The sequence below is a fragment of the Diceros bicornis genome, chromosome 12 (assembly GCF_020826845.1).
Source record: "Diceros bicornis minor isolate mBicDic1 chromosome 12, mDicBic1.mat.cur, whole genome shotgun sequence".
Classification (NCBI taxonomy): domain Eukaryota; kingdom Metazoa; phylum Chordata; class Mammalia; order Perissodactyla; family Rhinocerotidae; genus Diceros; species Diceros bicornis.
This window is the reverse complement of record NC_080751.1, coordinates 13,597,614-13,623,830: the sequence shown is the minus strand read 5'-3', so window position 1 is coordinate 13,623,830 and position 26,217 is coordinate 13,597,614. Positions and strand designations below refer to the sequence as shown.

The 26,217-nt window shown below is 41.3% G+C and overlaps 1 protein-coding gene across 1 annotated transcript in view; it reads right to left on the bottom strand.

Moving 5' to 3' along the window:
- Positions 1-2,971: 2,971 nt before the first annotated feature.
- EVA1A (eva-1 homolog A, regulator of programmed cell death) overlaps positions 2,972-26,217 on the bottom strand; it is a 62,132-nt gene continuing 38,886 nt past the window's right edge. The window contains exons 2-3 of the mRNA XM_058550836.1: positions 25,347-25,520; positions 2,972-3,361 (exon numbers count right to left, since the gene is read on the bottom strand). Of these exons, the coding sequence (XP_058406819.1) occupies positions 2,985-3,361; positions 25,347-25,446 (477 nt within the window). The 5' untranslated portion in view covers positions 25,447-25,520 and the 3' untranslated portion in view covers positions 2,972-2,984. The remainder of the gene's footprint in view (positions 3,362-25,346; positions 25,521-26,217) is intronic.

Below are 26,217 nucleotides of genomic sequence, written 5' to 3'. Positions count from 1 at the left end.
AGCGGTGCAGTGGCAATTGGTAGCATCTGCCCAGCACCTTATCTCCATTCTCTTCTTAGCCAGACCCACCCCCTGAGCCACAACAGCTGATTCACGGATGGGCGCATTACATGAGCCAGGCCAAATAGTCCTTCCCTGTGATTTTATATTTTGGCCTTGAAGCAAGATGTTTCTTTCCTCTTGTGTCCTTACCTTGGAATGATGTAAATCCAGAAGCGCCTGTGGTGCATTCCCTGCCAATGACAAAGGTCCCTGAGTGGGTTCAGATGTGCCGTGAGTTGATAATGACCACTTGTGCCTCGCAGCACAGGAAGCAGCTCTTAATTAAGTGAAGTTGGTGGGAGCTTCCTAAGGCACCTACACTTCCTAATGTCTTCTCAGATGTTTGTCAGCTAGTGCTTCTCTGTGGAACCATGGAAGAACAGGGAAGCTACACCCAAAGCATCCCTTCCATGTTGTCTTCTGAGCTAAGTAAGCTATGAAACTGTGTCACACACACGTGCGCGCGTGCACACACACACACAAAACCCGTGAGCTGTGTGGGAGCTTGATCAGTAGCAAGCAGTCCAACACACTACACTGGTGCAAGTGTGTTACAGCTTCATCTGCAGTAGAAGAAAATGAGAGCAGCAACAGAGAGAAGCAGAGATGAGAGCTGAGAAAGACTCCACTTTTGATAGCATTTGAGCCTCTGGACCCAGTGATCCCTGAAGCCAGATCCAACCTTGCCCTTCCCGCTTACGTGAATCAGTAAATGCTCTTAAGTTGAGTATCTTTCTGTTGCAAATGAAAGTGTCCTAGTACAGAAACTGGAACCAGGAGTGAGTGACAGACTTAAAATGTGGAACTGCTTGAGTCAAGATAGAGAAGGCAACAGTGGAGGTTTCCCTATCTTTGGCTGAAAAGCCGGAATCCATGGTATATGGAAGTGAAGCAGTGGGTTGAACCTTTACCTAGTATAGTAGCTAGGTACCTAGTTACCTATTTTGTGCCTCAGGCAAAGCCCTCATCATCCTAAAAATAGAAACTCTATGGACTCAGTAGAAAGGAGTCAGGATATTGGAGTGAGCACTAGGAAAGGCAGACGCCCCGGAGTCTTCCCAAACACCTCCACCTCTGCAGTCCCCCAGCCCCTGCCTAATAAACATCATATTCCTCCCATTACCAGCTTTGGATGCATCCTGGCGATGAAGGCAGCTCCCCATTATTTCACTTTTCTGAGAGGCAGACACCAAGGCAGATGATGTTAATCTAAAACCCAGGAGAATGGGATGACTGCTGCTATTGCTGCCAAGGGGGTGATCCACAAGGGTGGGAACCCAGATTGAGAGATGCCGATTTAACAGGATTTTTGGCAGTTGTTACTAGCTAATGAGGCCACCCAAAATGATATAATCAGGCCAGCCACCAAGGGTTTCAAGAAAATGTATTGCCTCCTTGGCACACAGAGATTTGTGACTTCACTTCTTAAGACAGCCCTCCAAGCCCTCATCACAGAGAGCGGGTTGCTAAAGCAATAGAGGCCCCAGCAGAGGAAGCCTCCCAACCATCCTCTCAGGCATAGTGATGAAGCCAGTGGACAAGGGAGATTCTCCCCGAAGCAAGGCTCCGGACCATCCAGACAGGCTGCCTAAGGAACTCACTCCACAGCAAGAGAAGGAAGCTGACAGACAGCTAGAGCTCATATTCCTGTCTATCAGGCTGGAAGATGCTGCTTCCTCCTCTTTACCCCATTTCTAAATGGGGTGCACTCTTGTCTCTCTTCCTTCCCCGCCAACTCTCCCTCTCCATACAGGGCCACCACCTTATTTCTAGCCTTAGGTCAGTCTTCCATTCCTTTGTCTGCTTAACAATCACTCAACTCTCCTATAACCATAGCATGCAACATACAGAAAATGAAAAGCCCCTAGTTACACAGGGGCTGTTTCTCCATTCTCCAGTTTCTCCATTTCTCCCAAGTCTCTATTTATTTGAAGGGTCTGGCAAAAGTCCATACCCAGCCACATAAAAGGACTGCCATATAAGGTAAGTGTAACCACAGAGACAAAGACAGAGACATGAAACAAAAAGATTTTTTGTAACATTTATTTTTTATCCCATCCTAATTTTGTTTTTATTCCTCACCTCTCATTCTCATTCTTTTCTTGGAAATCCAAACTTTTTTTTTACCAAAATGTTTAAAATCATGATGATCTAGAGCCATAACAAAACTTTCTTCTCTCCAAAAGGGAAAAAAAATACAGCTTTTATTCTTATGCAGCATTTTCAAATATGCATGTTAATATATATATTTTAAAGTATTTAAAATAAGACCCTTCATCCTTTGAGGTTATTGACATTTTCTAGTTCACTGACACATCTCCCATAATACAATAATTGGATTCATTTTCATGAATGAGGTGGGAACTATACTAAAAAATAGGATTTTAATCCCTGAGGTGCCAATTAAAATGGACGAGGTTGCCATTACAACACAAGATTAAAAAAAAAAAAATCAGCCTTAAATAATAAGCATGGATCATGCTCTCTGGATCAGAATCACCTCCATAGCACGGAGTCATTTAGAAAATTGCATTTACTGGGTTAAGTTCACCCTGCTATTCCCAGCCCGCATGCTATGATAATCTTTCCTTTTGTAAAGGAATAACACATAGCAAGGAAGCCGGCAGAAATTTCTGAGATCCTCAGAAATCAAGAGAAACCACAGTCCCGTTTCTCTAATCTCCATGCACATTGTTGGAGAGGGGTTTTCAGCACCATTCCAAGACCCAGAAAGGTTGATGAACCGACTTGGTTTTTCTACTTCTCCATAAATTTAGCGAAAAAGGAGAAATTCGTCCTCCTGGCTAGCAAATGGGCGTGTCCTACTTATCTCTGCCACCATACCGTTAGCAGAACTGCGTTCAGCCCTTCGGGCCCACCCTCCCTGCAGAGCCTTCCGCTTGCGGGCGGCTTCCAGCGCTGCGCGGCGCCTGCTCCTGCCCCTAGTAGTAGCGGTTCAGGCTCCTGGTCCCTGGAACCTCGGGCTGGCCGTTCATCCAGATCTCCCTGATGATGCGCTCCCGCTCCTCCAGCCGCTGGGCGCGCTCCAGCTCCTCCGCCGAGGTGAAGACGTTCTTGTTCAAAGTCCTCTCGAAGCGGCGGTGTCTCCTGACCGAGATGTCAGACGCCGTGTCCGAGCTGCCATCCTCACTGTCGCTGCTGTCGCTGCTGCTGCTTTCTTGGTCCTGCAGGAACTTCTTCCGGGGACGCCGCCGGCAGTCTGTGTGGCAAGAGATCCTCATCACCAAGGCAGCCAGGGTGAGGGCCAGCCCGATGCACACGCCGGAGACGAAGTACAGAGCTGCTCGCTCGGGATTTTCTGGAGGAGAAGGAGGAAGAAGAGAGCATTCGAGAGATGACAACTCCACATGCAGAGAGCAAATATGACTCCGGCCCACATCGCACACCTCTCACCAGACCCCAAAGCTTTGATGGTCACAAATATTGCCTTCCCATGTGACAAACTGCATAATGTATTCAAAATATAATTATCAACAAATGGTGAACCTAGGTAAAGGGCGTATGGGATTCTTTTACTAGTCTTGCAACTTTAAGTTTGAAATTGTTTCAAAATGAAAAGTTAAAAGAAATAAAAAATATTATTTAGCACCTACTATAAGCAAATAACTGTGCTTAGATGCCATTTGCTTAAGAGATTTATCTGTCTAAAGCCTCTTTTTGCCTATACCAGAAAAAATCTTTCCTTCTGAATTTGCTCCTGTAATCCCTTTAATTACCTTAGAAGTTGTAGGCAGCTTCTAAGATGACCCCCACTTCTTGGTATTCACACTCCTAGGCAAGCCGCTCCCTTTGAGGGCTGGACCTAGAAGGTTGGACCTAAGGACTTACTTCTAACAAATAGATTATGGCAAAAGCAATGGATGATTCTAAGATTAGGTACCCTAGGACTTACTTCCAACTTGCTCATGCTCTCTCTCTCTCTCTCTCTCTGGCTTTTCTCACTCACTGGCTCTGCCAAAGCCAGCTGCCATGCTGTAAGCTATACCACCGAGAGGCCTGCATAGCAAGGAACTAAGAGTGGCCTCTGGCTTAAACAGCCTTCAAAGAACTGGATTGTGCCAACAGCCATGTAAGCGAGCTTGGAAATGAATCATCCTGGAGCCTCGAGGTGACCACAGCCCTGGCCTTGTAGCAAGCTTGTGGGAGACCTTGAACCAGAGAATCCAGTGAAGCCAAACCCAGATTCCTGACCCACAGAAACTGAGAGATAATAAATGTGTGTTGTTTTAAGTCACAAGGTTTTGAGGTAATTTGCTATGCAGCAATAGATAACATACGATCACAGATTGAAAGCCAGTGTAGGCATTTTGGAATGACCTCATCAAGTTAACTCGTGGGGGAGGAATTTGAGCTCTTCCTTGGTGAGGGAAGAAAATAATCACTCCATTGAAGAGTAATATGCTTAGTGGGCCCAGTGATCATCTCCATATGATGTGCTTAGCAGAATGAGAACCTCTGGGTGATCAGCTTTCACTTTCTAGGTAGGTGTGAGAACATAGGGACATGCCTAGCCTTGAGTCACAGGGCACAGTCAAGCTGACAGGACCCAAGATTGCCAACAGCAAATTAGTTTTTCCATAATCTATATTCACTTATAAGTATGAGTTAAAATATATATTATTTTGTGGGTTTTTTAAGAATTTAGGTCAACAGCATTCTTTTTGACTACTGCATAATGTTCCGTAGTACAGACCTATCAAAGTTTATTTAGCCATTTCCATATTGATAGCATATAAATTGTTTCCAATTTTTTTATTACAATCAATGCTAGAATCAATGTTCTTATGTTCTTGGACATATTTCTTTATGCATATGGAGAATTATTTCTACAGGTTAGTTATCTAGAAATAGAACAGCTGCATGAAAGGGCTTAGTCATTTTGAAGTTTCATGCATTCTAAATTGTACTCAAAAAAGGCTCTCTCAGTCTAAACACAGCATATTGAATGCACGTGTTTATGATCTCTCCTTCTCTCTGAAATCCCCACCAAAATGACAGTGATGTGCATAAAATAGGTATAAATTATAGGTACAAAGAGAAGAGTGGAGAAGAAAATAGAAAACACAAATAGTCTAACAAGAGTAGTCAACAAAGAATGTAAATCCAGTGAAAGGGGAATGATATCAACATCACGGCAGGCATAAGACATCTCTACTCTTTGTCCTCTTTAACAACGAATTAGGAATCCATCTACAAACAAAAGTGCCTCTGTGGGAGTTGTGTGATCCAACAATGCATGCCAAGCACCCGGGAGGAGTGTCGCCCACCTATTCATCTGGTAATAGGCACAGACCTGGGTTTGGGCTGCAGAACCAGGGGAGCCAGTTCACCTGTCCCAACCCCTCCCAGTTGCAGATGGAGAACACCTGGAGAGTGCTGACTTGGGCAAATACCCCTGGACAAGAGAGAATTTGTAAAAGTTCAGCCCTCTAGAGGGGAGATTCCAGCACACCACTGGAGGAAAAAAAAAGAGTTTGGATGCAGTGGAGAGAGGAAGAGGAATTTTTCCAGCAAAAGGAGAGCAGTGTGTGAGTGCCCATCTACCCTGGCTGTTGCTGGATGCTACAGGAGAAACCCATTTCTCTCCAGCAATACCCAGAGTACTGAAGCAGGACCTCCATGACCAGGGGGAGGGAGGAGATCAGAGATTAGGAAAGAGGCAGGTAAGAATATCAAAGGCCATTACAGGGACACGATTCCTGCTGACTGCTCTCAGGACTTCAGCACAGAAATCCACCCAGGAGCCTCTGGGATAACCTCAGCAAAGGATCTCCACACTAGCTAGCAGGAACCCCCAATGCCCCAAGTGCTAAACCTATACCTCCTTGCACTCTGCGGTGGCTCCTTGTAAATGGAGTGTTGTCAGAAAAAGAGACCAGGCTCTGTGGGCAAGAGAGAAACCACAAACTTGAGCTATAGCATCACCTTCTAGAAAATAAAAGAGAGGTTTCCAGCAGCCAGCCAAGTGAGTTGTAAGAACCAGAGATGACATAAAAGCTTGAGAATTCCACCACAAGAGGGAGGAAGAAGTGTAGAGCAGCTGTATAAATACCAGACTAAAGAGAACCCCAGATATAATAGGATCAATGAACAGAATACCCCATCTGAAGGCAATGAGCAAAGATTTGAGGAGGTGCCAGCTACTTCAAAGGCAAAAACAGCAATGTAAAACTACAAGGAACATGAAGAATCAGGAAAGAATCGCCAAAAGATAATAATCTTTCAATAACTGAGCTCAAAGTCACAAAATCTTGTGATCTAATGGATAAAGAATTCAAAACAGCTGTTTTGAGGAAACAATGAGCTACAAAAAAACACAAATAGGCAATTCAACAAAATCAGGGAAAAAAATACATGAACAAAATGAGAAATTTAGCAAAGAGATAGAAACAGAAAGAACCAAAAAAAAAGAACCTCTTACAAAAAAGAACCAAAAAGAAATTCTGGAGCTGAAGAATTCAACTAATGAAATGAAAAATGCAACAGAGAATCTGCAGCAGGGTAGATCAAACAGAAGACAGGATAAGCAACCTAGAAGACAGGAATTTTGAATAACTCAGTTAGAGGCAAACAGAGGGAAAAAAAATAAAAAAGAGTGAAGAAACTACATGATCTATGGGATTCAATCAAATATAAAAATATTAGCATAGTTGGGGGTCCAGAGGAGAAAGGAGGCAGAAAGTTTGTTTAAATAAATAATAGCTGAGAACTTCCCAAACCTGGAGAGAGACTTAGACATCCAAGCTCATGAAGCTAATAGATTACCTTATTATCTCAATGCAAAAAGACCTTCTCCAAGACACATTACAATGAAATGGTCAAAAATCAAAGAAAAAGAGAATCCTGAAAGCAGCCAGAGAAAAAAAGATTGTAACCTACAAAGGAAGCCCCATTAGGCTATCGGTGGATTTCTCTGCAGAAACCTTGCAGGCCAGGGGAGAGTGGAATGACATATTCAAAGTCTTGAAAGAAAAAAAATTGCCAGCCAAGAATACTCTATCTGGCAAAGTTATCTTTCAGATACGAAGGAGAAATAAAGACTTTTTCAGAGAAACAAAAGCTGAGGTAGTTCATCACCACTAGACCTGCCTTGCAAGAAAGGCTGAAAGGAGTTCAAGCTGAAATGAAAAGATGCCAAATAGTGACATGAAAACATATGCAAGTATACAACACACTGGTAAAGGTAAATATACAGTCAGACTTAGAAAACTCTAATTTTGTAACAGGATGGTGTGTTAACCACTTAACCATAGTATAAAAGTTAAAGGATGAGAGTATTAAAAATAATCATAACTACTATAATCTGCTAACAAACACAATATAACAAGAGGTAAATTGTGACATCACAAATATAAAGAGGGGAGTAAAAAGAGTGGAGCTTTTGTATGGGATTGAAAAGCTTTCAATCTTTCCGAATGAGTATGACGTTAGCTGTGGGTTTGTCATATACGGCCATTATTATATTGAGGTATGTTCCTTTTATACCCAATTTGTTGAGGGTTTTATCATGAAAGAACGTTGTGTTTTTGTCAAACGATTTTTCCACATGTATTGAGATGACCAAGGAAACAGAAGGAGAAGTCACTATCTTGAAAAGATACCTGCACTCCCATGTTCATGGTTGCATTACTCACAATAACCAAGACATGGAAGCAACCTATGTTTCATCAACAGATGAACAGACAAAGAAAATGTGGTGTGTGTATATATATACAAGAGAATATTATTCAGCCATAAAAAAGAAGGAAATTCTGCCATTTTCGACAACATGGTTGGACCTTGAGAGTATTATGCTAATCGAAATGTTAGACAGAGAAAGACAAATACTATTTAATATGACTAATATGTGGAATCTAAAAAAGCCAAACTCATAAATACAGAGAGTAGAACGCTGTTTACCAGTGGCTGGGAGGTGGGGGAATTGGGTATATGTTGTTTAAGGGTACAAATTTGCAACTAGTAAATCCTAGAGATCTAATGCGCAGCATAGTGATTATAGGCAACAATATTATATAGACTTCAAAGTTGCTAAGAGACTAGATCTTAATTGTTCTCACCACAACAAAGAGATAATAATTATGTGATGTGAAAGAGGTATTAACTAACACTACAAAATTATACTGCAATACAGTCATGCATCGCTTAACAATGAGGATATGTTCTCGGAAATGCATCATTAGGGAATTTTGTCATTGTGCAAACATCATGGAGCGTACTTATACAAACCTAGATGGTATAGCCTACTACAAACCTAGCCTATATGGTACTAATCTTATGGGACCACTGTCGTATATTCAGTCTGTCATTGACTGAAACATAATTATGTGGCACGTGACTATATAAAAATGTATCAAATCAACATGTTGTCATCTTAAATCTACACAATGTTATATGTCAATTATATCTCAATATAAATAAGTAAATAAATGCAGTGAAGGAGGCTGAAACTGAACTCTACCTAGCTGATGTTCAGCCAACACTGAGAAGACTGAGGGAGCTCTCGTCTTGAGAAGCTTAACAGTCCAGCAAGGAAGCTGACCCACCGGTCCCAGTACCAAAGGGAAGTGCTACTGTAGAAGCATGAAGAAGGATCTCTGGAAACACAAAGGCGAGTGGAAAAGCTAAGTTCAGATATGGGGATCTGAGAAGGTTTTCTAGAAAAGATATCCAAATCCATGCTTTTACCAGGGTGGAAACCCATCAGGCCGACCTGCATTTGAAGCCTCATCTCAGACTTATCTTTTAAACACTACTTACCTACCCTGCTGAATTGTGGTAAAGGTTAAAGGTATTACAGATGACCAGCATAAAGGGATTGTCCCAGATCCTGGCACAGAGAGGCAATCAATAAATGATAGCTCACTCTCTCTCTCCTTCCTTCCTTCCTTCCTTCCTTCCTTCCTCCCATCCATCCAGCCATCTAATCTATTTGCTTTTCTCCTTCTTTCCCTCTCTCCCTTCTTTCCTTCCTTCCTTTTCTCATCCCACCCTCCCTTCCCTGTGAGTGTATGTCTCTGTCTCTTCCACAGCACACCCTCACCCCACCTATTACACAGGTTAACTTTGAAGATGCTTACTGAACTGAATCTTAGAAACCACTGTTCTTCCTCTAGCTTAACTAGTCCATCCTGTCCTGCCACCCAGATCAGAAAGGATCCTCTTTTGCCTATAGCAGTCTCAGATATGGATTCCCAGAGAAGCCCAGTAAAATCAACCAGAGAGGGCAAGGGTGTTTACTGGGCCTCACTGGGTCCTAGGCAGGTGACGCAGGTTGATTTTCACAGCTGATATAATTTGTGTTGTTTCTCTTTATCATTCTTTGCAAAAATAAAAACTGTAGCTCTATTGTGGTTGTTTTTTCTCTTCTCTCCTCCAGGTCACTTCCTCTTGGCCAGTAATCCACCCTGGTCTTGACCAGATCTAGACAGCTGTTAATTGCCCAGGAAGCAGATTTGGGAGTGGTATTGTCGGTTGTTTTCCCTCAATAAATAAAAATAAATGTATTGCTGTATCTCACTTCCTGCAAGGTCATTGTTTCCATGGGCAGGAAGAGGCCCTATGTGGAGGTCCTGGGGCTAATTTTACTTGCACCTTCAGAGGTCAGATCATGCCCAGCAGACACTGTAGGAGAGAACAGCAACACCAGCCCAGGCCAGGTTAGCTGGTGTCCACGCAAGTGTAATCTTTTCCCTGCCTGGACTTTCTTGTTTGCCCCAGAGTTTGCAATCCCTTGAGTGGAAAGGAAAAAGTTTTAAAAATAGGCTTTAAAGAGAACAGTAGGGCTTGTGTGGAATCAGGGATTATTCAGCATAATCTCTTCTCTGAACTCTTAAGGCATTGCAAGGATGTCTCTTTACGAGATTCTGCTTTTCCCCCATAGAAAAGCAGACTCCTACTAACACTTCTGCCCTCTCTGAAAGGCTGGAGGAAGCTTCCTTCCCTCTCCTTCCAGCCCTGACTTGTTCTTCCCCAGGAAGCAGTATTGGAGAGTCATTGTACCCACTAGGCTGGCTCTGGTGTATACTCCTTTTCACCTCTTTCAGCTTCCCTTCTCTTCCCTTACCCACCCCTCAGCAATAAGCACCCCAGAAGAGGCCTTGCATTACCCTACCCATCATCCTAATCCACCCTGCTCACTTCTTCACCTGCGGTGGGAAAGAGCTGCAGTCCTGTAGCCCTAGGACTCAAAGGGAGCTAGGGAGAAAGCCCTGACACATTCTCTGATCTGGCTTAACCAGCACTGAAGTTCATTCTGTATTCTGATGCTTTTCTGACTCCTTGAGTCTGGAAAGCAGGAAGAGTGTGACTAATTAGCCCCTCCAATCTAGGCAGCACTATACCTCATCGTACTATCATTAGTTATGTAACCATTATCTTTCCCACACAGCAGTGAGAAATTTGAGGGCAGAATCCACATGATTCACTTTGGATTTCCAGGGCATCTAGCACAGTGCCCTGCTCATGGTGTGTATCTCACAAATATTTATTGAATTAAATCATGAATACACAATTTGTAAAAGTTCAGTTAATAAATTTATTATATGTGAATAAATATATATGTGTATGTGTACATATATCTGATATATATATATGATAGTACAACAATAGAAGAGTAGAGAAAAGGAAAAGTATAAAATCACCATAATCTCACAATCTGAATATAACTACAGACTATGTAGTACAGTGAAGTGAATTTTCTTCTGTTCTTTCTTTCTCTCATATAAATATGTACATAGTTATTTATATTTACTTGGTTATAATCAAAGTATATATACAACATATATTTTTTCCTCTGGATATATTTCCTTTGTTTGTTTTTAAGACTATCTTTTAGAGCAATTTTAGGTTCATAGCAAAAATTAAGAGATTTCCCATATACCTCCTGCCCCCACACATGATCCATTATCAACATCGCCTACCAGAGTGGTACATTTGTTACAACTGATGAATCTACACTGACACAAAATCACCCAAAGAACATAGTTTACATTATTCTTGGTGGTGTACCTTCTATGGGTTTCAAAAAATGTATAATGACATGTACCCATCACTATAGTATCATACAGAGTATTTTCACTGCCCTAAAAATCCTCTGTGCTCTGCCTATTCATCCCTCCCTGCAAGGATATACATTTCATACAATGTATAACATCTTCCTGTATTGCTTCATAGTCTTCCTGTCAATCATGCCTAACAATGGCTACATAGTATTCTATCCAGTGAATGCACCGCAAGTTACAAAAACAGTTTCCTACCTTTGGATACTTAGGCTGTTGCAAATTTTTTTTAATGATGGAAGGAATATTTTTGTGCTTTTCACTACTTACTTTTTTGCTTATTTATTTGTTCAATTTATTGCTTTATAATGGATTCTCAGAAAAGGAATCTTTGTGTCAAAAGAGATTTATATTTTTATACCTCTTGATACACATTGCCAAGTGGCTTTTCAAAAGTGGTACATTAATTTATCTTGCCAACAGCCATGCATGAAAGTACCACTTTCACAAAACTCTCTCCAGGAGGGGATATTCCAACTGTTAACTTTTTTTGCAAATTTTATAGGTCAGTTAATGGTTATTTATTCCACAAAAATTTACTGAGTTTACAAAGCCTTCAGGGTTAGAGACGTAAATGTTCTCAGCCCTCACCAGATCCCCATATAAAGGGGGATAATAGAAAACAGAAATTACAATACTTCTTCAAATCCCCAAATTTGTGACTATCAACTGAGTTATGGTGGGCTAGGCTCCCTCACTGCTGAGACCATCTCCCTCACACCAATCTCATAGAAAAAGTGATTCACATTCTGGCTAAATACTACACAGTCTGCACAGCCATACCTGCAGTTACACATTCAAAGAATATTGGTTAAATGTTCCATCTGCATTGGAAAAACATGGAACATCTGCATTGAAAAAAAATTACTGTAAGCAAAGTCAAAAGACAAATGCCAAATTAGGAAAAATATCTGAAATATGTGACAGAAGAGACAAAGGGCTAATCTAGAAAGAGCAACTAGAGAGAGCATTAAGAAAAAGACAAAAGATATGAAGTTCACAGAAAAAGAAATACCAATGGCTCTTAAACATATGAGAAGCTGCTCCCCTAGAGCAGCGACCGGCACTCTAGGGCTCACAAGCCAAATCTGGCCAGCTGCCTGTTTTGTTACTGGCACACAGCCCTACCCATTCATGTCTGTTTGTCTGTCTGCTTGCAGGCTACAACGCAGAGGCGAGTAATTAGAACAGAGACTTTATGGCCTACAAAGCTGAAAATAATTACTATCTGGCCCTTCAAAGAAAAAGTGTGCTGCCCTGTGACCTAGAGAAACAGAAATTAAATGACATTTAGATATTATTTTTTGTCTATCAGATTGTCAAAAATCCAACAGTTTGAAAATACTATTGCAGGGCCTTCTCATACATCTTATAAACAGTAAATCGGTAAAACTCTTTAAATGGCAATTTGGTAATATTTATTTTAATTAATAATTTATTGTAACTAATAATAATTTATAACATCTTAGTAATTTATATACATTTGATCCTGCAATTCCACTTTTGGGAATTTATTCTACAAAAACACTTAAACACGTATGCATGCTATGGTTATTTACTACAGCTCTGTCGCCCTGTTTGAAAAGATGTGAACCATTCCCACTGGCCATCAATAGAGGACTGGTTAAACTATGGTTCATCTACACAACAGAACAGTATGTAGCTGTCTAAAAAAGTGAGGACACTCTTTCTACACTGATATGAAATATCTTCACAATATATTGTTCAGTGAAAAAAACAAAGTACAAACCAGTACATATTATACGCTACCTGTGTACAACAGTGCAGAAGATGAGACTGTATGTTCATATTTTCTTACGCCTGCACAGAAAACTCTGGAAGGATGCAGAGAAGCCCAGTGAGGGATCAAACTTGGGGACTAGATGGAGGGGGCACCTCTGGAGGAAGACTTCTCGCTTTATGCCTTTTTTTTTTTTGGGGGGGGGGTTGTAAGAGCTCTTTTTTTTTTTTTTTTAATTGATGTTTTAATGGTTTCTAACATTGTGAAATTTTGGGTTGTACATTTTTGTTTGTCCATCACCATATATATGACTCCCTTCACCCCTTGTGCCCACCCCCACCCCCACTGCCCCTGGTAACCACAGTCCAGTTTTCTCTGCCCATGTGTTGGTTTATATTCCACATATGAGTGAGATCATACAGTGTTTGTCTTTCTCTTTCTGGCTTATTTCCCTTAACATAATACGCTCCAGGCCCATCCATGTTGTTGCAAATGGGACGATTTTGTCTTTTTTTTATGGCTGAGTAGTATTCCATTGTATATATATACCACATTTTCTTAATCCAATCGTCAGTCGAGGGACACTTAGGTTGCTTCCACTTCTTGGCTATGGTGAATAATGCTGCAATGAACATAGGGGTGCATAAGCCTCTTTGGATTGTTGATTTCAGGTGCGTTGGATAGATTCCCAGTAGTGGGATGGCTGGATCATAGGGCATCTCTGTTTTTAATTCTTTGAGGAATCTCCATACCGTTTTCCATAGAGGCTGCACCAATTTGCATTCCCACCAGCTGTGTATGAGGGTTCCTGTTTCTCCACATCCTCTCCAACATTTGTTGTTTTTTGTCTTGGTGATTATAGCCATTCTAACGGGCGTGAGGTGGTATCTTAGTGTTGTTTTGATTTGCATTTCCCTGATGATTAGTGATATTGAGCATCTTTTCATGTGCCTATTGGTCATCTGTATATCTTCCTTGGAGAAGTGTCTGTTCATTTCCTCTGCCCATTTTTTGATTGGGTTGTTTGTTTTTTTGTTGTTCAGTTGTGTGAGTTCTTTATATATTATGGAGATCAACCCCTTGTCAGATGTATGTTTTGCAAATATTCTCTCTCAGCTGGTTTGTTGTCTGTTCATCTTGATTCTGGTTTCATTTGTCTTATAAAAGCTCTTTAATCTGATAAAGTCCCACTTGTTTATTTTTTCTTTAGTTTCCCTAGTCTGGGTAGGCATGCCATCCGAAAAGATTCCTTTAAAACCAATGTCAAATAGTGTGTTGCCTATATTTTCTTCTATGAGTTTTATAGTTTCAGGTCTCACCTTCAGGTCTTTGATCCATTTTGAGTTAATTTTTCTGAATGGCGATAGCACATGGTCCACTTTCATTCTTCTGCATGTGGCTGTCCAGTTTTCCCAACACCATTTATTGAAAAGACTTTCCTTTCTCCATTGCATGTTCTTAGCACCTTTGTTGAAAATTAGCTGTCCGTATATGTGTGGTTTTATTTCTGGGCTTTCAATTCTGTTCCATTGATCTGTGTGTCTGTTTTTGTACCAGTACCATGCTGTTTTGATTACTATTGCTTTGTAGTATGTTTTGAAGTCAGGGATTGTGATGCCTCCTGCTTTGTTCTTTTTCTTTAGGATTTCTTTAGCTATTCGCGGTCTTTTGTTGCCCCATATAAATTTTAGTATTCTTTTTTCTATTTCTGTGAAGAATGTTATTGGGATTCTGATTGGGATTGCATTGAATCTGTAGATTGCTTTAGGTAATATAGACATTTTAACTATGTTTATTCTTCCAATCCACGTGCATGGGATATCTTTCCATTTCTTTATGTCATCATGGATTTCTTTCAATAATGTCTTGTAGATCTCATTGTATAGGTCCTTCACCTCCTTGGTAAGATTTATTCCTAGGTATTTTATTCTTTTTGATGCAATTGTAAATGGTATTATCTTTTTGAGCTCTCTTTCTGTTAGTTCATTATTAGCATATAGAAATGCAACTGATTTTTGTAGATTGATTTTGTACCCTGCAACTTTGCTGTAGTTGTTGATTGTTTCTAACAGTTTTCCAACAGATTCTTTAGGGTTTTCTATATATACAATCATGTCATCTGCAAATAGTGAGAGTTTCACTTCTTCGTTACCTATTTGGATTCCTTTTATTCCTTTTTCTTGCCTAATTGCTCTGGCCAAAACCTCCAGTACTATGTTGAACAGGAGTGGTGAGAGTGGGCAGCCCTGCCTCGTTCCTGTTCTCAGAGGAATGGCTTTCAGTCTTTCCCCGTTCAGTATGATGTTGGCTGTGGGTTTGTCATATATGGCCTTTATTATGTTGAGGTACTTTCCTTCTATTCCCATTTTATTGAGAGTTTTTATCATAAATGGATGTTGTATCTTGTGAAATGCCTTCTCTGCATCTATTGAGATGATCATGTGGTTTTTATTCTTTGTTTTGTTGATGTGATGTATCACGTTGATTGATTTGCGGATGTTGAACCATCCCTGCGTCCCTGGTATAAATCCCACTTGATTATGGTGTATGATCTTTTTAATGTATTGTTGTATTCGGTTTGCCAATATTTTGTTGAGGATTTTTGCATCAATGTTCATCAGTGATATTGGCCTGTAATTTTCTTTCTTTGTATTGTCTTTGTCTGGTTTTGGTATCAGGGTGATGTTGGCCTCGTAGAATGATTTAGGAAGTGTTCCATCTTCCTCTATTTTTTGGAATAGTTTGAGAAGGATGGGTATTAAATCTTCTTTGAATGTTTGGTAAAATTCACTGGAGAAGCCATCTGGTCCTGGACTTTTATTTTTTGGGAGGTTTTTGATTACTATTTCAATCTCCTTACTTGTTATTGGTCTATTCAGATTCTCCATTTCTTCTTGGTTCAATTTTGGGAGGTTGTATAAGTCTAAGAATTTATCCATTTCTTCTAGATTGTCCAATTTGTTGGCATATAATTTCTCATAGTATTCTCTTATAATCCTCTGTATTTCCATGGTATCCGTTGTAATTTCTCCTCTTTCATTTCTAATTTTATTTACTTGAGCCTTTTCTCTTTTTTTCTTAGTAAGCCTGGCTAAGGGTTTGTCGATTTTGTTTATCTTCTCGAAGAACCAACTCTTTGTTTCACTAATCCTTTCTACTGTTTTTTTGGTCTCAATTTCATTTATTTCTGCTCTGATGTTTATTATTTCTCTCCTTCTGCTGGCTTTGGGTTTTGTGTGTTCTTCTTTTTCTAGTTCTGTTAGGTGTAATTTAAGGTTGCCTATTAGGGCTTTTTCTTGTTTGTTAAGGTGGGCTTGTATCGCTATGAGTTTCCCTCTCAGGACCGCTTTTGCTGCATCCCATATGGTTTGATATGGCATATTATCATTTTCATTTGTTTCCAGATAGTTTTTGATTTCTCCTTTAATTTCATCAATGATCCATTGGTTGTTCAGTAGCATGTTGTTTAATCTCCACATTTTTGTCACTTTCCCAGGTTTTTTTTCATGGTTCATTTCCAGTTTCATAGCCTTATGGTCTGAAAAGATGCTTGTTATGATTTCAATCTTCTTAAATTTATTGAGGCTTGCTTTGTTTCCCAACATATGGTCTATCCTAGAGAATGTTCCATGCATGCTTGAGAAGAATGTGTAGTCAGCTGTTTTTGGATGGAGTGCTCTGTATATGTCTACTAGGTCCATCTCGTCCAGTTTTTCATTTAAGTCTACTATTTCTTACTGACTTTTTGTCTGGATGATCTATCCATTGCTGTAAGTGGGGTGTTAAGATCCCCTACTATTATTGTGTTGTTGTTGATTTCTCCTTTTAGGTTTGTTAATAGTTGCTTTATGTACATTGGTGCTCCTATGTTGGGTGCATATATATTTATAAGTGATATGTCTTCTTGATGGAATGTCCCTTTTATCATTATATATTTCCCTTCTTTGTCTTTCTTAACCTGTTTTATCTTGAAGTCTACTTTGTCTGATATAAGTATGGCAACACCTGCTTTCTTTTGTTTGCCATTAGCTTGGAGTATTGTCTCCCATCCTTTCACTCTGAGCCTGTGCTTGTCTTTAGTGCTAAGATGTGTTTCCTGAAGGCAGCATATTGTTGGGTCTTGCTTTTTAATCCATCCTGCCACTCTGTATCTTTTGATTGGAGAGTTCAATCCATTTACATTTAGGGTAATTATTGATATATGAGGGCTTAATGTTGCTGTTTTGTCACTTATTTTCTGGTTCTTTTGCATTTCCTTTGTTTCTTGTCCCATTTGTTTTGGACTGCCAATTCAGTTTGGTTGTTCTGTCTTATGACTCTTCTAGTTATCTCTTTGTTTATCATATGTGGTTTTGCTTTGATTATTTGTTTAGTGGTTACCTTGAGGTTTGGGCAAAAAATCTTGTGTATGAGATAGTCCATTATCTGATGGCCTCCTATTTCCTTATACTGAGTCAATTCAGTCACTTTCCTCTTCCCCTTCTAAGTTGTTCTTGTTATACCTTATTCTATCTTGTGTTGTGGCTGTGTGTTTACAGTGATGAGGTTAAATTTATTTTTGGTGAATTTCTTCCTTTGATCTTTGAAGTTAGTATTTAAGTGGTTGCTAACCTATTCCGGTAAAGATCTACTATTTTTCTGAGTTTGTCTACCTACTTTTCTCCTTGCTCCAAGCTTTGTGTTCCCTTTCTCTTCTTTTTTTCAGGCCTGAGGGCCTTCTTGAGTATTTCTTGTAATGGAGGTCTCGTGGCCATGAACTCCCTTAGCTTTTGTTTATCTGGGAGAGTTACTATTTCTCCATCATATTTGAAGGATATTTTTGCTGGATAGAGTATTCTTGGCTGAAAGTTTTTGTCTTTCAGTATTTTGAATATATCATTCCAGTCTCTTCTAGCCTGTAAAGTTTCTGTTGAGAAATCCGCTGAGAGCCTGATGGGAGTTGCTTTGTACGTTATTTTTTGTTTTTGTCTAGCTGCCCTTAATATTGTTTCTTTGTCGTTGACCCTGGCTAGCCTTACCACTAGGTGTCGTGGTGAAGGCCTTTGTCTGTTAATATATATAGGTGTCCTGTTGGCTTTGCTTACTGGTATTTCCTGCTCCTTCCCCAGATTTGGGAAATTCTCAGCTATTATTTCCTTGAATAGGCTCTCTGTTCCTCTTTCCCTCTCCTCTCCCTCAGGAATACCTATAATTCTTATGTTACATTTTCTAATACAGTCAGATATTTCTCAGAGTCTTTCTTCATTTCTTTTTAGTCTTAGTTCTCTTTCCTCTTCCATCTGGAGTATATCTGTATTCCTATCCTCTAAGGTGCTAATTCTTTCCTCCATATTGTCAGCTCTGTTCTTTAAAGATTCCAGATTCTCCTTTATCTCTTCCATTGTGTTCTTCATCTCCATCAGCACTGATTGGTTTTTCTTTATGATTTCAATCTCTTTTGTGAAGAAACTCCTAATCTCATTGAATTGTTTGTCTGTGTTGTCTCGTATTTCGTTGAGTGTTTTTATGATAGCTATTTTGAAATCTCTGTCATTTAGTTTATGGATTTCTGTGTCTTCAGGGTTGATTTCTGGGTGCTTGTCATTTTGTTTCTGGTCTGGTGATTTCATATATTTTTGCATTGTGGTTCCTGTGTTGGTTTTGTTTTTCCTCATCCTGGAAATCTCTGGTTGCAATTTCCACCTGCCGCCACTGTCTGGTGGTAAAGGGCTGTGTAGTCTAAGCCCCCTGCGCTCTGCCCTGGTTTTTCTGCTGCGATCCACAGTTTTGTTTTTTTCGTTTTTTTTTTTCCCACTGCGATCCACGGGTCCAGTCGTTTGATCAGGTCTGCCGCGGATCGCTTGGTCTGGTCTGTCACGGATCACTTGGTCTGGTCTGCCACGGATCGCTAGGTCTGGTCTGATGGGTTGAGCTGCAGAGTCTGGTTTGCGGGGAGGGGGGAGCTCTCTCTTTTGCCCTCTGGGTCCCTGACGTGGGAGGCTTCTCGTTTGCCCCTCTTTATCCGCTCTCTGGGGTGCTCAGATGTTGATGGTAGCCCTGTGGCTCCTCTGAGTCCTCTGTGCGGGAATTTCCCACTGGCTGAAAGAGTCCGAAGAGCCACAGTTTCCCCGCCGAGGGCCGCCCCTCCCCCCTCTCTGGGAGCCGTGCCGACCAGGATTGCTGATCTGATGGGGAGGGAGAGGAGTTCTCCTTACCTCTCCCCACTTCCTCCGGGGGCCTAGCACGTTCCGCTCTCAGATGTGCGGCAGTGTGGATCCCTCTGCTCTAGCTTTTCACTGTCTGGGATTCCGTTGTTGGTCTGTGACTGTTGCTTTTGTTGTATCTTGTCGGGGGAAGAGTTCACAGGAAAGCTCACTCCGCCATTATGCTCGCTTTATGCCTTTTTATATTGTTTGATCATTGAGCCTGGTTCATTCACTGATCTGTTGGGCATCTAATAGGTACCAAGGACTATTCTAGATGCTGAAGACATGGCAGTCAACAAAAGAAACAAAAATATCTGTGCTCCTTGGAGATTCTAGTAGGGGAGATAGATAATAAATGAGGTAAATAAATAAAATAGGTAGTATGTCAGATAGTGATAGGTAACGAGGGGGAGAAAACAGGAAAAATAGGAAGGAGGCTATGAAGTGTTGAACATACGCTGGAAGGAGGAGGCAGACAGAGTGACCAGAGGAAATCTCACTGAGAAGGGGACTTTTAAGGAAAATCTGAAGGGAATGGGAGAGTGAGCCTGGAGAACATGTTATCAATTCAAAACATTAAATTAAAAAGAGCAATCATTCCATTTAATCTTTCTAATGATGCTGTTAGAAGTTATTGATGAGGTTACTAGTATCAATGAGATTATTGTCCTCATTATAAGTTACTATATAATGATCCCAAGGGGTTGCTTGCAAATAGCTAAAACAAGAAATGTTAATTCCTCCAATACAAGTGCTGCAATAGAGGGAAACAAAACACACGTGGGGAGATCACGTGGATGGTGCTTAGGTGGATGGGCACCTAAGCCAGGGTGGGGAGTGAGGGGAGAAGATGACACTCAGAGAGTTCTGAAGACTGGGAGAGAGTTACCCAGTCCAGGACTGAAGGGAAGAATTCTTGGAAAAGGAAACGACTGTTCAAAAGCAAAGAGATGAGAAAAGGCCCAGCAAGTGGTTTATAACAACTGGAATGAGGTCTTGGCAGGAGAGCTGTAACTAAATAACAGCATAGAGAAGTCAAGGTCGGGCACAAAAAGCCCTGGTAAGCCACATAAAAATCTGCAGCCTAGAAACTTCAAACCTCCGCAAGTCCCTTCTCCCTCGCTTGCGTCTACCCTAGAGCATGTTTTATCAACCTCAGCACTATTGACATTTTAGACTGGTTATTTTTTTGTTGTGGGGGTTGTCCTGTCTATTGTAGGATGTTTGTCCACCTCCTAGATGCCAAGAGCAGCCCCTCTGCCCCAGTTGTTACAATCAAAAATATCTCCAGACATTGCCAGAAATCCTCTTGTAGGACAAAATCACCCCTGGTTATGAACCACTGGTCTGGAGGCTGAAAAAGCTAGAATTCTCATTTTTCCAGCCTCCCTTGCAGCTAAAGATGGCTATGTGACAACACGTCTGGCCAAGGAAACATGAGAGGAGAGCTACTGGAACCTCCTTCCTTTTTCTGCCTTCTTTCAATCTTGAATGAGGGCAAGAGCAACAGCAGCCACTTTGCAGCCATGAGATGAAAAGCATAAAAGACAAGCCATGAGAATCACAGAGATGTTGGCTCCTACATTTTTGAGCCAATGGACCAGTGCTAGCAAACCACCTACCTCCAGACTTCTTCTTATGTGGGTAAGACAACTCCTATGTGTTCAGACCACCAAGTTGAGGTTTTCTATTATTTGCAGCTGAAAACAATCCTAACTTTTAAACCACACAAAAGTGTTTGGATTTTATCCCAGAGATAATGAGGATCTTTGGTACATTCTTAAAGATTGTAAAAAACAAAAAAAAAAGCATCATCACACCTACATTTTAGAAAGATCATTTTGCTACAAAACACAGACTGTGAAGCAAGTTGGAGGCAGGCAGACCATTGAAAATGCCATCATGGCAAGGCAGGCAAAAACATGATGAGGCTTGAACCAAAGTGGAATAAAGTGGAGGGGACACATTTGAGGGATGTTGAGAGGTTAAATGGATGGACCCTAAGTATTTGGGTATGGCCAGTGAAGAAGATGCATCAAAGGCTAAAAATTACATTTCTGGTGTAGGTGGTCCCCTCAGTGGTACACAAAAGAAGTAACATATTGAAAGACAAGGACAATATTCCATCCCAGGCCAGGTTGAACTTGAAATGCTTATGGCACATCCAAGTAGTCATGTTCAAGGCATTTAGATACACAGGGCTGGAAGCCGGAAAAGAGTAACGGAGCGGTAATTATTTTAATATATGTATGATATAATTAAAAATTTTAAATTCCAATAAAATAACATACTTATTACAAAGTAATATCAATGAAGTATAGAATACTTAAAAATACAGCTAAGTAAAGAAAATTAAAAATACATGGACACGGGGGGCCAGGCCCATTGTGTAGTGGTTAAAGGTTTGGCATGCTCCTCTCCGGCAGCCCAGGTTCACGGGTTCAGATCCCAGGCGTGGACCTACGCCACTCATCAGCCATGCTGTGGCGGCAACCCACATACAAAACAGAGGAAGATTGGCACAGATGTTAGCTGAGGGCTAATCTTCTTCAAACAACAAAAGAAGATTGGCAACAGATGTTAGCTCGGGGCTAATCTTCCTCAGCAAAAAAAAAAAAAAATACACAGGGAATGTGACTTTGCTACTCCTCCCATCAAGACTCAACCCCCTTGAATCTGGGCTGGTGCTGTGACTTGCTTTGACCAATAGAATGAGATAGAAGTGACATTCTGGGACATCCAAATCCAGGTCTTACGAAGTCTTCCACATATGCTGAGAAGGAACCCAGGTACCATGTAAAGAAGTCCAAACTAGTTCACTGGAGAGAGACATCAAATGGAGAATCCGCTGAAAAATGAGAAACTAACCATGTAGAGAGAATGGCCTCAGTTGACGGTCAGCAACAAGGCCCCACAAAGGTGAGTGAGACCATCTTCGATCCTCCCACTTTAGGGAAAATGAGATGAGGGAATTAGAAGAGAGAGCCCTACTCATCCCAGCCAGCACCTGGCCATTCAAGCCATTCCAGCTGAGACCACAGACATGAAGCAGAGATGAAATGTCCCACTGTCATCTGCCCAAATTCCTGACCCATTGAATCAAGAGCAAATAAAATGGTTGTTGTTTTATGCTAAAAAAAAAAAAAAGACACATACTCATACAATCCCAAGCATCCAGATATAATTGGCAATAAAATGTGGTTACACATACATATGAATATACACACATAAATGGGATTATATTGTATTTGCTGTACGGTTTTTTGTTCTTCTGTTTGCTGTACTGTTGTTTGTTGTTCACTTAACAGCGTATCATAAACATCTTTCCACTTCAATTAATATTCATCCCATTTTTCTGACTTTTTACTATTATAAACAGTTCTGAGATAAATTGTTCTCATAGTAAAGTTTTTGCCCATATCCCTAATTATTTTCTTAGGATAAATTCCTAGACATGGAATTGCTGGCTAAATGGTATATGTGTTTTTAAGGCTTTTGACAGACGTTCCTGTATCATTCTCTTGACAGGGTAGAGCAGTTTACAATCCCTTCAGCACTACATGCAAGTACTCATCTCCCCACACTTTCTCCAAAACTACAGTTATAGACTTAATTGCTTAAATCTTTAAGAATTTTGTGCTTGCTTCATTTGGCAGCACATATACTAAAATCTTTGAGAATTTTGTAAAATAAAAACGTTAACCTCATCGTTGCTTTCATTTTGCATTTATTTAATTGCTAGAATTTGAGCTGCTTATGTTTTATCAGAGATTTGTATTTTTAAAATTTTTTTGGCAAACTGCTAATTCTTGTCTTTTGCCCACTTTTCTTTGGGGACACTTATCTTGTATTGATTTGTAACAGCTCTTTATATATTATAAACTTTAAGCCTTCTTCATTAATGCTACATTTTTTTTTTCTTAGCATGCATTTGCCATTTAAGTTTAGGGTACATTTTGATAAACAGATATTTAAAGTTATTGGAATCGTCAAGGTTTGAAATGGCTATTGTGAAGAATGGGAACAAGATGTTTCCAAAAGCAAATAGTTAAGACTGAAGCACTATTTGAAAGGCTCAGCTGAGGTTGGATACCCATGAATTTCCAACGGCTTCAATCTGCAAAGTTGTAGCAACTTTTGGTAACTTGAGTGCAGAGGGAGAAGGGGAAGAAAATAGGATTTGCTTAGTTAGGATTTTGCCTGTTGGCTTAATCAGAAGCTGGACAAAAGAATAAAGAAGTTGTGTGTATCAGCAAGTGTGTTGCTGAGATAATGGACCACATGGACGAGATAAGAGGCAACGGGTGCGCTGCCAGAAAATAGGAGGGGTCAGGGGCCGTTATGGAATTGAAGACCAGACACAGCTGAATGAGAACAGGAGAGGGCTACAAGAGCAGGAAATTTTCAACAATTTTCTTCTATCATACTTTTCATTATTGCTTCCAATCCATTTGTTCTATTTTCTCCTTTTAAAGAAATGATTATTTTATCTGTTATATTTACTTGCATAATTTTAATTTTTTTTTTTTTTTTTTTTTTTTTGTGAGGCGATCAGTCCTGTGCTAACATCTGCCAATCCTCCTCTTTTTGCTGAGGAAGACCGGCCCTGGGCTAACATCCTGCCCATCTTCCTCCACTTTATATGGGACGCCACCACAGCATGGCTTGACAAGCAGTGCGTCAGTGCGTGCCCGGGATCTGAACCGGCGAACCCCAGGCCACTGCAGCAGAGCGCGCGCACTTAACCACTTGCACCACCGGGCCGGCCCCCATAATTTTAAATTTTTTTTGTTCGTTTCCTTTATAGTCAGGGAGTGTTCCCCATCACACTCAGTATCAATTTTCAGCCATCAAGTTTGTTTCCTGGATCCAACACTCTACTTATTTTAGCCACTCTATTTCCATTTCCTTGAATTCTCTTTTTATCTCAGCCCATACTTACTTGAAAGAAGCATTGTCTTCCTGCATCCCAAGCAATATTTAATATGGGAATATGGGGTGGGAAGGAGAAACGTTGGAGGGGAGAGAAAAACAGGGTGATGCACCCTTTCAGCCTTAACAAGATCACAAGACACACAGTAAACACCAGACTGTTTAGTGAGTTTCCACGTTCAATGATCACAACTCAGGGTCATGCTGACCGAAATGGAAAACTGCCAGGTACCTCCTGCGCCGAGCAGAGCTCCAAAGTCCAGTACCCTGTTTGCTCTTACCCGAGATATTGTCTTGCAACAGTTGGTTTGCAAGTGTCCTCTGAGGCCTTGAAAGCTCCAGACCCTCCCTGCCACCACCCTCCACTTCATTTGGGGGATGTCTTCACTGTAGAGTTAAGAGATCATCATTCAATTTCTTGTGAATCATGATACCAGAGCTTCAAACATCTCTTTTCCAGTTCCAATATCCTTTCTCCACAGAACAGCCTCTGAGAAAGAGCAAAGCTGAGATTCCTATGACGTGTGGGTGCCTGGGTAAGGAAGGCTCAGGCACTGGACTTCCTTAGGGAGGCGAGGAGTTGACTGATGACCTGGGGCTTTGCTGATCCAAGAAGGGAGAGCCCTGAACTGGAGGCGTGGGCAGACTACGTGCTGCGTCTTGCCAACCACAAGGGAGCCAGCCAGGTAAGCCCTGAGAAGTCCTCCTGTCTAAAATCAGGCTGCACGTCATCCAGACAAAGAGAAGCCAGGAGCCTCCTTTATCCTGAACCCAGGCTCACATTTGCCATTGTAAATAGAAATGTCAGGTTTTGCATTTGAACTCTTGGGTCACCACATATCAACCCTGGCTAGGGAATTAGAAAGTAAAACCAGTCCTCACCCAGAGGAATTCTAATCAGAACTTCAGTCCTTTCCTTTCTATATAACATCCGGAGACATTAGGCAAAACAACAAGAAAAGCAAACTATCAAAAAATTACAAACTCACTCAAGCATCGGAAAATCAGTTTGGTCATTCAAACCACTGAGAATTTTCATGTATTTTTTTTTAATTTCAGCTTTATTGAGGCGTATTTTCATGTATTTAAATGCATCATGACAGAAGCAGGCAATAGCCCCAGGCTACGTCATTCACTCACTTAAGCCCGGAAAGAAAACCAGACACATTCAGCAAGATAAAGCTCTCAGAACCCCTCATTTGCCAAAGTATAAAATGCCAAGCTTAACTCTCAATCCAGAATACCTGTTGTCTCAAACCTCAGCACAGCAGAGCCCCTCTATGATCACAGAGCATTTCTCTCCTGAGTGTAAGGCCAGAGACGGCCATGCAGGAGATAGCCCTGGCCCAGCCAAGACGGGACAACTACCTGAGACAAAGGAATAGGCCGCCAGGATGTTGCTGAGCAAAGCCATGTCCCCGTGCTCAGCGACCACCGGCTCCATGCTGCCCTGGTGGACGGTCAGCATCGATGCGACATCCAGAGGAGGCTTCCCGTAGATGGCTTCAGCTGGATCAAGGTGGCCCCTCCCTCTCTTCTCTTCTGTTTGGGAACACAAAGTGAGTGATGAGAACACAGTCTGCTTTCCCGAGGCTATGTTCCAGGTAGCCTGGGCTCAAGAACAGCCTCCTAAATGCCAGCCAGCCTCCCCAGCCCGGGCTCTGGGGTCTTGTCCTCTGTGCTCTAGCGAGCTTCTTGGCTTTCAAGGCAGTGGCAGCTCCTTAAATCTCTGTTTTTCCTGGCCTTTCTCCTTTCTCTTTCCCATCTCCTCACAACTCCCCACTTGAACACTTTTCCCTCACCTTCCCTGGCACTTTTTACTGCATTCTCCCTGGTTCGCCTTTGAGGCACAGCCCATAGTCACTTTAATCACTGCATTGGAACCCCAAGCTGCTGCCCGCTCGTCTCCTGTCTCTGCTGTCTCCTCCACTGACAGCACCGTGTACTTTGATCAGTTTGCCTCATCCCACAGGTCACCAAATGCCTGTCCTTGGCGATGGGTCAGAACTGGCTATTCTACAACTGCCAAAGTGGTTCCAGGTGTAAAATGCCCACAAGAACTTGGGAACTTGAGCCCGCTCCCTGCCCCCAGCTCCATGACTTCACCTGTGACTGTGATGGTCAACCAAACACTGCCACAGACTGCCCACGGGTGGAACTGACCCATCAGGGTCAGAGTGTTCAGCGTGTCCCATTAGGATCTCAGTGTTCAGTGGCTCAGCCTCTGGCTGGGGGAGCA